The 17,739-nt window shown below is 34.8% G+C and overlaps 1 protein-coding gene across 1 annotated transcript; it reads left to right on the forward strand.

The window, feature by feature from the left end:
* Positions 1–4,241: 4,241 nt before the first annotated feature.
* On the forward strand, positions 4,242–5,689 carry LOC102579192 (cell number regulator 6-like). The gene is made up of 3 exons (XM_015304313.1): positions 4,242–4,340; positions 5,099–5,213; positions 5,286–5,689. Exons 1-3 carry the CDS (start codon positions 4,242–4,244, stop codon positions 5,687–5,689), a joined length of 618 nt encoding a protein of 205 aa, XP_015159799.1.
* The last annotated feature ends 12,050 nt before the right edge of the window (positions 5,690–17,739 follow it).

Raw genomic sequence — 17,739 nt, forward strand, 5'->3', positions numbered from 1 at the left:
AGTAATTTACGGCCTGAAGCAGGCTCCTCGCGCTTGGTATTCTGAGTTAAAGCAGTTCCTCATCCAAATGGGAGTGCAAAAATCCAACTCTGATTCCTCCCCTTTTATTCGTCATCACAGTAGAATGTTGTTTTACATTCTTATATATGTTGATCGCATTATTATTATTGGTTCCAATTCTAATGTAATTCAACAAGCTATTCGGGTTCTTTCATACCGATTCTCTCTCAAAGATCTGGGATAACTGCACCACTTCTTAGGTGTTGAGGTCCTTCGCACGCAATCTCGAATCATTCTTTCTCAAGCGAAGTATGTTTTTGATCTTCTCGCTGCCCATAATATGTCTGAATGCAAACCTGTTCACACACCCATGAGTTCCTCTACTTTTCTATCCCTTAAGGATGGTACACCTTTTGTGGATGGCACCTTGTATCGTCAAGCTGTTGGTAAGCTTCAGTATTCCTCATTTACCAGACCAGACATAAGCTTTGCCGTCAATAAGTTGTCTCAATTTATGCATGCTCCTACACAAACACATTGGTCTTCTGTTAAACAGGTTCTGCGCTATCTCCAACATACCAAGAATTACAGGTTACAGATAATGAGCAACACATCACCTGGGTTGTTTATGTATTCTGATGCGGATTGGGCAGGTGACATTAATGATAGGAATTCTACTTATGGATATATTCTTTATTTTGGTCAAAATCCCATTAGTTGGTCCTCCAAGAAGCAGCGTACTGTATCTCATTCTTCTACTGAGGCAGAGTACCGTGCTGTCGCTTCTGCTCTTACTGAAGTCAATTGGGTTCAAAAACTTCTTGCAGAACTACATGTCCAGCTGCCTGAACCACCACTAATCTATAGTGATAATGTTGGTGCCACCTATCTCTATCAAAATCCTGTCTTGCATAGCAGGATGAAGCACATCGAAGTTGATTTTCACTTTGTTAGAGATCAAGTGCAGAGGAACCAGGTGCGCGTTCAACATCTACATGCTGCGGATCAGCTTGCAGACACACTTACAAAGCCTTTGTCTCGTCTGCTCTTTCACAAACATCTACCCAAGTTTAAGGTTACGTTGTTGATTTCATCTTCAACTTGCGGGGGCGTATTGGCGCATCTTCCCTGTAATAGTGCATAATCAGTTGTAGTTGTTAGTTTGTTATTTATTGCTTATAGGTTTAGTACTCCACGTTCATTATTAAGAGTCCACTAGGAATACACCTCCTATAGAATATGAGTTGTTGGTCTTCACTTGTATTTAAAAAGTTTCTCTGCACATTGTTAAAATATAATAGATTTCATCTTTTTCCATCCTGAATCTTTACATGGCTCCATTTTTGTTGCACTCCATGCTTTAATATGTCATCTGAGGAAAATTCTTGTAATCGTTAATTTCCTTCAATGTCGTTATCAAGTCTCTTTTGTGACAAATGTCGTTTTTGATGTTTTTTGTCTGGAAATGTTGTAAAGTGTGGTATTTATTATCTTTAAGACTGCTTTCGAATGTTTCTCATCTTCAAATTGTTGTGGAGCTGGAGTTTCCTTTGAATGTCTTTTCTCTTAGTCCGTGCAATGTTTTCTGCACCATCCTTTGAATTCCACAAAATGCCAAAGAATTTGCTGTTATGATTCCGTGCCTTGTGTATTTGCTCATCTTCCTGTTTGCATTTTATATTTGGATACTTAACATACATTAAAAGTAGAGTTAAATGCATAAGAACCCCTCATCTTTTTCAATCTGTAGCTCATAATTATGTTTCTATGATTCTACTTTCATGGAAGTCCTTAATTAATATGACATATATTCTCCTGTGCAAACATATATTTCTCATACAAAAAATGATGTCGACATGCTTGAGAAGAAGTTAATTCTTATATTTGATAATACATTAATGCTCAAAGAAAATGGTTAACACAACTGACCAAATGCTTGGACAAACCTCCTTCTTTTTTCTTCGTTTTCCTTCTTCCTTTTTTGTTTGACTGCTGATTGTTGTTCTAGCTGAGGGGTTAAAACTTTAGATGGGACTTAATTGTATTGCAACTTGATGACAGGGCAACAAGAAATCGCTTGCTGACAAGTTCGAATATGTCATGCATGGGAAGCAAGAAATCGCTTGCTGACAAGTTTTAATATATTTCTGACCTGTTTTCGTCTTATCGTTGGTGCAATACTGTCACATCTTAGCAATATCTGCTTTGCTTGTTTCAAAGAGTTTGATATGGAATTGGCTCACATTGACTTCTTATTTTCTTAAATGTACTTTCCTGAACTTGATTTTTCTCTGTTTTTGTTTTTGGGCTAAGTACAATTTTTTGCCGTTTCTGCTTAATGTATATTCTCCTTCAGTTTTGACTTTCAAATATGTTGCTTGAGGGTTGTCTATGTTGTGGTTGTTGAGACTAATCGATTTATGGTTTTTCGATTAACAATCAAAATATTTTACTAATATAACAATGGATTTTCTGGTGCTCAGAGACATTTTTGTTTCATTTGGAGGACTTGTAATGCAGCTGAGCGGAGATCCATTATATCCATTGCAGCAAAATTTGAGCTTCATCAGAAGCTTTTCATTCTCACAAGAAATTGATAATAACTTGAAATGTGACGAGAGTATTTGGGACCTAAGCTACTGCCCGCGTTAGAATCAACTTTAGACATGTGGGTTTGAAGTTGAAATCATAAGTTTCATTTGCCAATAAGTGTGAATTTGACCCGAAAGGACGATGAAGAAAAAGGAACAACAATAGAACATTCAGATTGAAGTTCATGAAAACTTCATTCACTTTTTTTAGATAACTGCGTCCATAATATACCTGACTTGAATATATATATGACACGTAAATTTATATATAAAATACACCAAAAATGTAAAATGTTTTTTTCATACTGCGACTCAAATATGATTACTTTGGTCTGACCAACAAATTCTATCAAAAGGCACCATGTTTATACTAGAAATGATATTTGTATTACTGTTGTATATGGCATGGTGCACAGGTGCACTTATTCTTAAAGAAAAAACCTATGGAACGAACCCTTTGAGATGATCCGGTGGTTTGGGCTCAAGTTCGAGATTCTTTGCCAGCGAAAGCAAAGAGTTTGCCTTATGGATCGAACTTGTCGCACTGGACTTGCTGAGTGCAGTTACCTCTCCTGTTTTGTTTGCGAGCTATTACATAGGAGCGGTGGCGCACCCAAAGAATAGCGAGTGCGGGTTTTCTTTGTCATCAAAAAAAAAAAAACCTATGATATGATTCAGAAAGGGTGAGACTACTCCTACATATTCAGTGGTATGCCCCTATTATCTCATCCTCGAGACGAAACTAAATAGCAAAGTTGGCTTGAGGAGCGCAGATGAGGAAACGGGAGCAAGAAAACTATTAATCTTTTTCTTGTCCTTAAACTTTTTGTTAAGGGGCAAAGAGAAGTGTTTTTGTTACTGAGAATGAAAACAAACATCCTGAAGGTTCAAGACATAACCGAGCATCAGCGAAGCTAGATTCTTATAGTGGGGTGTTTCGAATTAGTGAAGCGTTGTTATAGCATTGAAGCCCTATATATGTGCTATAATGATGAGCCAAGGACACTCTACCTTCTCTATCAAAGCAATCAATTGAGTTCCGAACGAATTAGCTCCTTGGCTATATAGGATTGCCACTAATTGTTTTGTTCTTTAGAGTATTATGATTACAATTTTTTTTCTTAAAATACAAAGGACTATATATGATTTAACACACAAGTATATACAGTTAAAAAGTGGTGCTACATATTTTTTTTGTATGGCATTTGGATTTAAACTCAAATATTTTAAAATATATATACAATTTAAGCAATAATTTATTACTATTTTTTATGAAAAGGCTTGGACCTAAAATTTCTGATTAAGAAGATACATACGATCTCACATTCCATCGAACTCCTTGATAGTAATTGGCATGCCACTAGCACGTTAGTCAGGTGCGCAAAACCATGTCAACCATGAATTGCAGTATAATATTTTCATTAATTCTTCAAAAGTTGATTCAAAATTATATCTCTTGATTAGGTACTCTCTTATTTATTAGTATTTTGCAATTAAAATAAAAAAACTTCCAAGTTTTACGGTACAATTTCCCTATCCCTTTTTCCTCTCTTATCTACTTGTTTGTAACTAACATTACCTTAATGAAGGTATATATGTTACACCAACTCAATTATTGTTATTAATTGATGATCAAATAAGTCTAAGACGATGGCAACGGGGACTTATGTTCGATTAACAAAGGATCAAGAATCTTCATTGCAAAATATTACTCCTGGCGAGCTTAATCAACCTATTGATGTCCAAAAGGTTATTTTAATCTTTCATTACATTTCTTCTAATTATATTCAATGAGAATTAATAAGCCTATCCATTTGTGCCTTGAATGGTAATAGAGAAAATGGATCTGATCTTTGCCCTGCATGTGTGAGTTGAACGAATTTAAAAGTATATTCTGCTTAACTATCGATGATATCATATGTTCACATTCTAATAATTTTATTTTATTTTGATCATTTTTGTTTGTATTAACATAATGTATTCTTGGTTTTTAACCAAGGGGGAAAAAACCACATCCTAACCCTGTCGATTTATCATTGCATGCATCGTCAATTATAAATTATTCGACTATATGTTTATTTGATCAAGTGAATTGATGGAAAAAAGAACAATTTGTTTTTACTTACTTCATTAAAAGAAAATGGGGACCAAATAAAGAACAACTCATCTAAAAGGTGAATGAAGAATTTGCATTGCCATATATATATATGAGTTTAATTCCCTCAATAAGATCATAATAAGGAAATTGTTAATCACTAATAACATTAATTCCTTTAAGAATAGAGGGAGTTATTATTTTTAAATTCTCATAAATAGCTCCTAATAAGATGTATAATAATTATCAGTTAAAGAGTGGAGTTAGAACAATTAGAAGCATATTTTGAAAATAAAATAAAATTAAACACCATCTCATGATCAGGTTATATAGAATATATGTCTTGGTTTATTTACTTATGTAATCAATAAAACAAAAATAATTAAATGTCTTTTATTATATTATTTGACAGCAATCATGTGCTAAATGTGAACATTGTGGGCAAAATCTACCTCCATCATATGAACCTCCTGCTGATGAAGATTGGGCAACTGGAATATTTGGGTGTACAGAAGATGTTGATAGTTGTAAGCATCTCATGACATTTTTAAGATAAAAAACTTCAATATTCTTTGCCCTTTTTGATGTTTGATTTTTAGGTTTGGTTGGGCTATTTTGCCCTTGTGTTTTGTTTGGACGACACATGGAGAGTTTGAATGATGAAATTTCAAGCAGAGGAGCTTGTGTTGGTCATTTAGTGTGCATTGAAGGTGGGATTGCTCTTGCTGCACTTACTGCAGCATTTCATGGCATTGATCCTGATACTGCATGCCTTATTACTGAAGGTCTCCTCTTCTCTTGGTGGGTTTGTGGTATCTATACTGGCATGGCCAGACAAATGTTGCAAAGAAAATATCATCTTAAGGTGAACTACTCAACTTCTGTTTTTTCAATTCTTTGCAAAGTAAAATTGAAGTCGGCGACCATTGAGATTATCACGGATGAAGTGATGATCGATTTCAATGTGTTTGGTACATTCACAAATTTGCAGCAATCCGCATAGCAACCTTGCTATCACAAAAGATATAAATATGAATCGTAATTATGATAATGAGTTCCTTAGTAAACCTACCAACCAGAAGATTTCTGCAAAAAATGATTCTATCTCATTTAAGATTTGAATTACAATGTGTTGCTTCTTTGACATCCAGAAAATCATAGAAGTTCACAATTGAATCATGGAATGTGTGAATGATCTTCTAGTATTAGGACAAGCAGCCCAATCAAAGTCATGATAAGCAACCCTACTCAAATATTATAGGTCATGTCCTCGTAAAAATGCCCAAACTTGATAAGCTTTTGGCATATCTCACTACACTCAAGGCAACATTCCAATGTAAGTGCTTAGGGTGTTTCATGAACTGGCTTATGTTTGGCCTAGTAATGATCAAATAAATAGCATACCAACAAGACTTTGTCAGCTGAAAATATCATCAAATAAAGGATCATCTGTCTTGTCAATAATCTAAAGTAGTCATTATAACATTGGCCTCCGAAAATGTAAAGGCAGTCTTAGCTCCCAAATTCTTCACATAAAATAGGATATCCAAATACTGCTTAGTATCAAGAATAAGAGAAAACTTGCTACCTGTAAGAAGGACATCATCAACATAGATTAACAACAGCGCAATGTCCTAACCATGTTGTTTAGTAAACAATGAATGGTCATGTGAACTCCGACTATATCCTGCATTTAAGTTTTTTCTCAAGTGCAGTAATCTTCACTTGCATTAAATCTACCTATCATTTACTTTGTGAGGCCTTCTGAAAAGATCTTGGCTCTAGAATGACTTAAAAGAGCTCATACATGCTTGATAAGTTTTGAATAAATGAGAATAAGCAACATAATAATTAACGATAGGAACAATGCCCAAAAGATTTGATACAAGTGATAGAGTTTAGGAATGCCTTCCCTATACCGTCTCTTGTTGTTCTAATGTACACCATATTATCTTGGTATTTCGTCATTAGACCAGTCCGGTCAACTTCTTCACCAAGTTCAACATTTTCAGATTCAGGTTGCATTAAAGTATGATTAGTAGGAAATGGAGTATCAAGTCTTTAACATGCTCGTCATTGTCCATGTTTGCCAATTACTTGCTTGATTAGATTAACTCGCCTTTTTCCTTCTCTTAAAATCAGGATTCACCATGTGATCCATGTATGGTACATTGTTGTTTACATTGGTGTGCAATGTGTCAAGAACACAGAGAGATGAAGCTTCATTTATCATGTAATGATAATCCAACAACAACACTTGTAGATCCACCTCCAGTTCAAGAGATGACCACTACAACTCAAAATAATGATGATCAGGTTGTAGCTGATTCTTCTGGCAAAGAAATTGTACCATATGAAGATTTGGAGAGAGAATCCCCCTAAAATATCCATCTTGTACATTTTTTTTCTACCTGAGATTTATCGGAAACAACTTCTCTGTAACACTTTATTTGTGAGGTCATACTGGGAATTAATGTTGTTGGGAAAACATCTTTCGAATTTAGTCATTTGACAATAAAATAGGATTTCTTTTTGTGAAACTGATTATTAAGCAGCCACAATTTTGTATCAGTAGTAAACTTTAATATTACTTGTTGCACACCTTATGAATTCTTACTTTCCTTGTGTACTAGAAAATAGAAATAAGAAAAATCTTTTAAGAACAAATAACAGAGCAAAAATTAAAAATTATTTACATTATATACATAGTAAAAAAACATCAAACTCACCACCAAAAGAACTTGAATATCTTGAAAACACAGTAAAATTTCACAAACTAAATGTCTTTCATCTCGTTGGATTTTTAATTAATTTTTTTTATAAAATAACAGAGAAAAACTTACTGCAGTATTGTCATTTGTGAATTATTTTACATTTGTTAAGGAAAAGGAGTGATTTTGTTTCAGGATATTTACCGATAAGAATTTCGATTCATTCAATTATCTCTTTTTTTTTTTTTACTTATTTCTTATTTATTGAGGAATATATGAATTGTCATAGTTACTGGAGATTATATGATATTATGAGTAAGTTTTTATATTAAAAATCAATTTTATATTATATGATTTAGGACGCTGATATCCTAAATCAGGAGGAAGAGTTTTGCCTACAACACAATTATTTCTTGAAGGAGGAACCTTGAACAAGTTTGGAATCGATCGATATATATATGGATATTGGACTTTGCATATGGCAGTTCTTGTATAGTAGTATGTATTATCTTAAAATATTTATACAAATAACATGGGCTATACGTGCAACACACGTGCCTAGGAACAAGTGTTTAGGAAAAAGGGAGATGGACAATCTTGTAATTGGAGGAAGTTGAAGAGTATCAAATTAGTGACTTCATTGAAGGAAAGAGTAGAAAGACGAAGAAATTGAATATATTAATGTCATCAATTAAGTGAACATAAGAAAAGACGTTTGAAAACACTCTATGAGCAGTATTTATTTTAATAAGAGTGTGTGACAAATCATCATGATTCCCTACACTAGAATGAACTTTATAAACCATATGTAGAATAACAAAATTTCATTTAATACATCATTCTTCTCTTGGAGATTGTTGAAAAAAAGAAATTACCTTCTAATGAAAATCTGACTAAATTTGGTAAACAAGTGTTAACTACGTGTAAATGTAAGGAATCAATGCATTTTGTAGAATTGATGGAGGATGAAACCTCTCAATGGGATACACAACTTTCTACTACACATAACTCTAATCATGGTCAACTTGGAGATATTGAAAAATACATGTCTTGTAAATATGAAGACCAAAGAAAAATTGGGGGAAAAGATGCAACATCAATTTTTTTTTTAAAAATTAAGTAAAGCAATTGATAATTCAATTTGTCAATGCACTCATCACAATCAATATAGAGATAGAAGTTTCCTTACTTATACTAGTAAGGCTAACATATCTGGATTAACCAGAGATAATGTTGACATTTGTTGGAGTTTAAAGTTTAATGATGTTTAACATATATGCTTGTCAAAAGAGGTTCTGGTGAACTCACTGTCACAATTGTCATAACATCCATGAATCATATCACTTTATAAGGAGTGGCTAACCAAATTATGAATAGCTTAGCTAAAGAGAAGTTGATTCAAAGCATTTAATCTTGATTGCAGCTCATTTGTTTGACCACATGAACTTTCACTTTATTGGTGTCAACTTCTAATAGACTCGATCTAGGAAAATCTGAATACTTTGGTTTTATGAAATTAGAAGATGCCCAAAGCAAATACATAAACAAACAAATTGTTTGCTGTCAATGACCATATGTTGAGCTAGGTCATCTCAAAATACTTGTCATCATCTTAGTGAAAATTGCGGGATATTTTGTACAAACAACTTTTTATAATTAAGTTAAGCCCGATATTTTGTACAAATAACTTTTTATATTTTAGTTAAGCAGAAGACACCGAAAATAAACAAGGAAAATAACCAAATTAATTGTCATCAATGACCACATCTTGAGCTTCAGATTCACCGTCATCTCCGCCATCTCTAGCTTCGGATACATCGCCATCTCCGCCATCTCTAGCTTCGGATGCATCGCCATATCTGCCATCTCTGCCATCTCCAGCTTTGGATACATCTCCATCTCTAGCTTTGAATTCATCGCCATTTCCAGATACATCACCATTTCCAGCTTCAGATACATCGCCATTTTCACCAGCTTCAGATACATCGCCGTTTCTAGCTTCGAATACATCACCACCTCTAGATTCGGATACCTCAGAATCTCTATGCATTCTAACTTCCATCAACATATCAGTAGAATTTCTATGCATTCCTATTATCGATATTGTTAGCTGGTGTGTAGTTACTGGTGTAATGATAACATGAAAAACAAGCATCACTCTATCTTCGCTCATATCACTGCTGCCATCATCACCTCTTTCATCTTCACCGTTTTCTTCATCTTTCTTCTCACATTGTTCGTCCACTGGCATCTTATACCTACAAATCGGACACGATCCATTGATCCCCAACCACTTGTCAATACAGATAGAATGAAAATGGTGTTTACAAGGCATCTCCTTAGCTTCCTTGCCAGTTTCGAAATTCGACAAACAAATAGAGCAATCAATCCCTTCACCTAAAACCTTAACCATTGGTATCGCTTCAATGGAAGCGGTTGATGCAGGTGATAACCCTTCCAAAATAGGTTCTGCATTGATAGGATTACCTTCGAAGAAGGGGATTGAGTTGTTCGTTGTGTCCACCACTGTCACAATATTACGTACATCTTCTAATGGCAGAATAGAGATGGCGAATCGAAGAATATGAATAAAAATCATTGATCTGGCTTCAATTGGGGCTAGCCCTTCAAGAGATGGAATTAACTCTGATGCCACCTCCATGTCTGTAGCTATTCTAATATATGTACATATAGTTTACTGAATGTTAACGAGAGAGATATATAGAGGGTATTTTTTTATTGAAGGATGGTGTTTGATTTATAGGTTGTATTGTTAGCTTTGTGAGGAAGTTTCTAGAGCTTGGGAATGGGGCCCACATTGAGGCTCGATTTTGTCGTATTTGCATCACAAGTTCATTTAAGGGGTAAATGCGTAAACAATTTATGAGTTTCTTGTTTTGTAGAAGGTTGTATTATTAACTATGTGTGCGGATGGTCTCACATTCAGGCTCGATTAGTTTGTATTTACATCATGGTCCACTTAAGGGGAAAACGTGTAAAAGATCCGCGAGGCACGTGTTTTATAGGTTGTATTGTTAGTTGTGAATATGTAGATAATTCTAGAGCTTGGACCTGGCCTCACATTGAGGCTTGATTAGTTGGCATTTGCATCGTGTAGGTCCATTTAAGGGGCAAATGTGTAAAAGTTTCATGAGGCATCATTTTTGTAGGTTATATTGTTACATGTGTGCGGAAAGTTCTAGAACATGGACCAAGCCCCGCATTGAGGATCGATAGTTCGTATTTGTATTGTGTAGTCAGTGTAGGTCAATTTAAGGGGGAAATATGTAAAACTTTCACGAGGCACCTATTTTGATATTGTCATTTAAGTTGTATCCAATTTTAGAATTGTTTGATTGATACCCTCTTTTAACAAGCTTCAAAAAAAAAAACTCCTCCTTCAGCAACACCACCATTGCAACCACCCCGTCGTCACATATGTTTGAATTAGATCAATAAAATATATATATGTTTGAAAGTGAGTATTTCTTCTTTAGTTTTGCAAAGAGAATATTGATATGTTTTTCAATTTTTTTAATTAGATGGTATTTGTTATTTTTCAGAGAAGTGTCTAAAGATTCAATAGAAAGATTTGACAAGATTATATTGGAAATTTTATGAGCATGGCCGGTTATAATGATGCATGATCTATTTGAAATAGCACAATTGTGTCTTTTATTTTATTAATTTTAACCAAAAATGCAGTTGTATTTTGCCAAATGGTTAAGAAAATGCAACAAAGATCAATGATCTATTTGGAAGAGTTTAGGAATAAAACTATAGTCATTTTAAAAAGTTATACTGGTTAACATGGGATACACGTGTCCAGAAACAAACAAATAAATATATATATATATATGAGAAAATACATTAAAAAAAAAACCTAAACTTGGAAGCACAACTTACTTTAGCACTTAAACTCTACGGGCGTTTAAATACCCCCCTTAACATCTTTGAAGTGAATTAAATACAACCCTGAGAGTAGGATACCACTCTCACCTGTCACATCATAGCCATGTAAGCACCACATCTCACCTTTTTGCCTAAACATTTTCTTAAAATTCATTACACTAATCAATTAATTAAAAATACATTTTAAAATAAAAATTGCTCCATCTTCTTCCACCCCTTCTCTTCTATCTCCCCCCCCCCCCTTCTTCTTTCTTGATTTTCACCATTTTCAACCTTCACTAGCTTCTTCTTTTTCCCGAAATTCCAACCTTCAATAGTTGTTTTCTTCTTCAACATTCATCAAAAAAATTTTTAAAAAAATAGCATACTTACTTTTTCCTCTTCGAACCCTACTCTCACCCACAAATCTTCCCCTTGTCGAATAATATTTTTAGAAAGTTTTTTTTTTCTTAACAACTCAAATGAAAAATGAAGATTGTGTAAGACAGTTGATAGACCCACAAATTTTGCATCACAACTAATAGAATTCAAAATGGGTTACTTAAAATTCAAGAAATCTTACATTCAATAATATGAATTAGGTGTTGGGTTTTGTGATTAATGAAGGGCGGGTGAGGTGAGGGATGAAGATGAAGCAAAAAATTTAACATGCAAGTGTCATGACCCAGACTGTCGTGATTGGCACCCACACTAATCCTCCGGTGGGAGAACCATTAATACTAACTAGCTAACCAAGAACTACACAACTTAATCAAAACTAAGGCATTTAAAGTTACGGAAGCAGGTTTAAATGCTAAAGATAGAGTTCCCATAAACTCCAAAAGTCTAATAAAACAAATCTAACAACTAATACGGAAATAATGCCTAGAACTTAAAAGTCAATGTACCAAAACTCTAACAAGGATCATAAGTCTAAGGAAATGGGTACAACCCAATTAAAGGTAAGAAAATCTAAAGAACTAGTCTAAGTCCGAAGATATGGACATAAACGAAAAGAGAACTCATGGCTGCCCGGAAGAACTGACTCACCCTTGAATTTGATGACGATCATTGATCTTCTAAACGAGGTCTGTCAGTAGCCACTTGAAGATGTCTTGTACTCAACAAGGAAAGACCAAGTGTAGTATCAATACACAGCCACAATGTACTAGTAGGATCACACGGCTATCCCACTAAGTGCAATATAAGCAAGTAATTACAACATCATAAACATGCATACACCGAACATATGCAATATCAATATCACTTACGAACAACGTACTATTTCACAATCTCAAGATATACAAATATGCCAAGTCATTGGTCCTCTCACGGAACCCACTCCCAAACAGTTAGTGTACCGGTACGTGGTACCCGATCCAAGTTAGTGTGTTGGATCATAACACCCGTTCCAATGTTTATGTCGGTACGTGGAAACCGATCCCAGTTAGTGTGTCGGAACGCAACACCCGATCCATTCACCAAGCCACAATCACAATCACAAGTACATTATCATAATCATACAATCAAGTCATGATTCATGGCATTTAATTATTCAATTACCCTCATTTACGATTAGTGAGATCAACAATGCAACATTCACATACATACATGCATTATAATGAAGCAGGAACAAACATATATCACACAACATGAGATCACAACCATGACATACCTCAAACAAAGCTTGAATCCCCTAAAAAACTTGATTCTTCCCTTTCCGGATTCTTTCTGTTTGTTCTTGGTCTACAAACAATCAATATAATGTTAGGATCGATAAACAAGACTCAATTACCCGGAATATAATCAACACTACCAACCCTAGATCAAACCCATGATCCCAATATCCAAATTAGGGCTTTTCCCACCATCCAAACAGCTCCAAAACCCTTCCCCAACAATAATTACCCACAAATTTATATTATACATATCGAAAAATGGATTCGGGGAGTGAAAACATTACCTTTAGCCTCAAGAATGGTGGAAAACTTTCAAGAAAACCCTGGGGTCGTTCCTTAGCTCTCAAAGTCGAAAAGTGCAGAATAAAATATTTTTGGGGTTTATTTCCAACTTAAGTCGCGTTTGTCCTGCCACAGCGGTCCTCACCCCGCTACAGCGGCCCCGCCCTGGCGGAAAAATCCTTCCTTAGCGGCTTGCACGGAAACAATGAGAAAATTTAAGAATTTCAAACCCCCATTTCACAACACACCTTCAACCCATGACACTCAGAAATTACCCGTTCACGCTAAGATCAGTTTTGGAGTTCTACTCACCCGAATTCAATTCCGTAAAGTCATACGGGTTTCTTAAAGTCTTAGCTATCTACTCATGGGATCAGAATCATAATTAGATCACCCAATTGTTATCAGATTTCCCTAGACCTTATGTCTCCGATTTCGTCCAAATCTGGACTAGGTTAGAAAATTCCAAGTTACTACGAAAAGGTTTTTCGGCCCAAAATTTTTTCCCGTTGGATTTTCTATAACGACGGGAACCGGTCGTTACAGGAAGAACAAAGGTATAAGGAGTGCTTCATTGGAGAAGAAGACATTTGGGGAAGACCACAGAATAAAGAGAGAACAAAAAGATTGAATTTTTTTTTAAAAAAATTGAACCCCCAAATTTCATTTACTTCTAAACAAGAAATTTCACATTTTTTTTAACTGTAACTTATAAAAAATTTTAAAAAATTATTAGTTATATATTGGCCAATAAAAAAATGTCATGTGTATGATTTACCTTTCAGTTTCTTTTAGTTTTATTATTTCACGTGCTTTGAGGAGAGTGAATACACTCACTTTGCCACGTCAGCTCTTAGGCCCTCCAATTTAATATGTTACAATCAGATGACACACATATGGTAAAAATACATAATTTTAACCCTTCCTTCTTAATTATATTATTTACAAGAGAGAGTATTGAATTGTCATGTACTCTTTTTAGTCAAATCCTACGATCACTATATCTACAAGTTCAAATTAACCACGTACGTGATAGGATATGACAACAGTTGTACGCACAAATATACTTTAGTTCCATCTTTGGATGAATATTATGCGATTCTAGAAACTATAACATTCAAGCATACATATACTCCTACACAAAGGGATAAGGCACAAGTTGCCCCCTAGACTATGACCGAAATCCCAGAGACATACCTTAACTAAACTAAGGTCCTATTACCCTCCTGAACTTATTTTTTTGTAATTTTGTACACCTGTAAGGCAAAAAGGTGCACAAAATTACAAAAAAAAAAAAGGTTCAGGGGGTAATAGGACCTTAGTTTAGTTAAGATGTGTCTCTGATTTCGGTCATAGTCTAAGAGGGTACTTGTACCTTTCCCCCCTACACAAATAACGATCTTTGGGCATCTCAAGATTGAGATCCATGAATGTATATCTTCAATTTAAGAAGCATTCAATCTATATATCCAAACATCAAGTGCTATGAATTGACATGAGAATTGGTAAAGAATAGTAATATACATTGTTTGAAAAGAAAAACTATAAATGACTACATTGTTTGAAATGAAAACTGCAAATGACTTTTCACTTCAACATTGTTAAGGCCACCTAACTTTATAGCTTCTTTAATCTGTTTTGGTGCAGCTGCTCAAAATGAAAAAGATATTCCAAAACCTCTAGAATTGATCAAGAGACACAATTGAATTAAATTATGAAAATGAATACAACATGATTTGTTCATCTATACCAAAGATAAATACTAAAGTACTTTAGTACAACACGACATATTATATGCAATATTACAGAAATCACTATTATAATGTGGAGAATACTTTTAGTGTATATTGTTCAACTCATTCAATTTAAGAAGATAGAAATCACTATCATAACGTGGTAGAATATAGTTCATGAGAAAAAAATGGTGTAATTTGTCCTATCTATACTTGAAGGGAACTGAACCGAAAAATCATTCATAGAAATTGCTCAATATTCTCGATAAATAATTGGAGCTCAACAAACTAACACGACCATATGATTGTTTTAACTTAATGAATTCGCAAGCCATAATTCTACTTCAAATTCAACTAAATGTATTCGCCATCTACAGATTGTAGTTAACTTGCACTATATGAAACCATTATCCAAATGAGTGACACTATTATGAATAATAAAGTCCATTTCCTTTAACATTAAAAAAAATTCAAGTACTTATGGTTTTAATAGTGACAAAGAGTAGCTAACTGTCACGCTCCGAGTCTACACCCTTGGCGGGACTGGCACTCGAGAATCACTTATGGCCCCAAGCAAACCCTTGGCCAGGCTAGACTCTCAGCGGAAGACTCTAACCATTATTACAATGATCAAATGCACTTATAAAACAACTGCCTCAAATTAAAATCAGAACGTTTAAGGATAAAACATTCAACTAGCCATAGATGGCAACTCAAGTCTTAGCATAAGAAATAATAATGTAAAGACAATTGAACTACTAACTGTTTTACTGTCTATGAAGCCTCTAATACAAAGAGGGATGTCGGGACAAGACCCACAACATCCTAATGAACTAAATACTAAAACAAATGATAAAAAGGAGTCCTCCGGATAGCAAGGAGGCTCACCAACTGACTCTGAGTGCTCAACTGGATCAACGAGGCACTGGATGCTGATCCTGGTTACCTGTGTCTACATCATAAAATGATGCATACCAAATGACATCAGTACATTGATTGTACGAGTATGCGAGGGGAATATTGAACAATACATAAGCTTGAAAGGAATTTGAAAAGAACACTTACCTTGGCTTTACTCAACTCATGAATAACTTAACTCAATATAAAGCAACAATGCACATGCAATATATGGAAAGCTTTTAAGACAGTAGGAAGCAACTCAGTTTGTTAAAGAAATGCAATAACAAGTCAACTTACTCATATAATAAATTAATATAATTTCTGTGGGAGTTTCTCTAACCGACAACCACCACTATGAGCCTAAGTGGTGATACATCATCTTGCCCACGCTGCCAGAACTGTCCTATACTTTGTCGTCATATTGGATGCCTTAAGTAAGTGGGTCCACTAGTCTATGCTAAAAAGCACTTAAGGAATCATATAAAAAGTATGATCATTTACTACCCATGATGGCTACATGGTTTATGGAGACTTGAGTTATTATGAACTCACATCCCCATATCGATGCTCAATACTACTCCCAAAAATATACTTAGCTCATATATTTTAAAACAAAACTTCTTTTTTTGGTTTTGAGATAATTACTCAAAACTTAGCTTAAAAGCTCTGTTGGAATCGATGTTCCCTTTCTTGCTCAAATGTGAAGACATTTTTAACTCTTGGGAATACTTGGTTCCCGTATAATCTTTGAAGAAATGAACTTTTACTCTTACTCTTTACTCAACCCAGAGTTTAAGTCTTAAAACAAAGTTAAAACGTTTGTAAAAGATTTTTGGAAAACTTTCTGAATTTCTCTTAACTTAACTCTTAACTTTCCTTGACTTGACTCTTAACTTTCCTTGAATTGAATTATGGATTCAAGGATTGTGATTTGTGATAGGAACGATCTCATGATGCTTAGGAGTGTTTTTAGATAGTTAAACATGAGAAAAGATCAAGAAATCACTCTCTGGAAACTAGTCCGCGACACGGAGATGTATTTAAATATTTGGTCGCGTAAATAAATTTGAGGCAAAACGGTCCGTGACCGCTCCGTGACGCGAGGAGAAAATTATCAATTCTGAGGAACAGGTCCGTGACGCGGACGTGGTATCCAGATTTGCCCGACTTGTTCCTTTTTCGTTTTCTAACCCCAATTCGCCTAAACTCAGTTCTTTTTCTCAAATTCCCTTTAGATTCAGATACCCCGTATGTATACACAAGAATCTAATTCAAACAACTCAAAGAAAAAACATTTTAACCTCAAGGAACTCCTCAATCTCAGCCTAACTCAAGAACGAAGGCCAATTTCAAGAACACCATTCAAGATTCATCAACTTTCAAGTTTCTACACCGAACTTCACTGAAATAAATGTGATTGGCGCGTGGGTGAACGAACCCAATGCTATGAAAGACTCACATACCTTGTAGGATCAAATCCTTGGCGAAACCCGCAATCAATTCCTCACGAAGATGACGAAATCATGATTTTTCTTCTCCTTTCCTCCTATTTTCTCTTCTCTCAAAGCCCTAACATAATTCTCAATAGCGTAAACTGAATTAACTCAGTTTATACCCCAAATAATTTACTAAAAATGGATTTAATTAATCGGGTAATGAAAAGACCATAATACCCTTTTAAAATCCGGATTAGACTTTTCTTATTTGACCCAGCTTCAAATGGGCATATCTCACTCATACAAACTCAGAATCGCGCAAACTCTGTGCCGTTGGAAAGATAATTCGAGGATCTTTCCTACGGTATCGAGAACCACACCTAACTCACCCTAAGCTAGGAGTTATGTTTATTTGAAGTTG

Source organism: Solanum tuberosum, unplaced genomic scaffold (assembly GCF_000226075.1).
Source record: "Solanum tuberosum cultivar DM 1-3 516 R44 unplaced genomic scaffold, SolTub_3.0 scf00508, whole genome shotgun sequence".
NCBI lineage: Eukaryota > Viridiplantae > Streptophyta > Magnoliopsida > Solanales > Solanaceae > Solanum > Solanum tuberosum.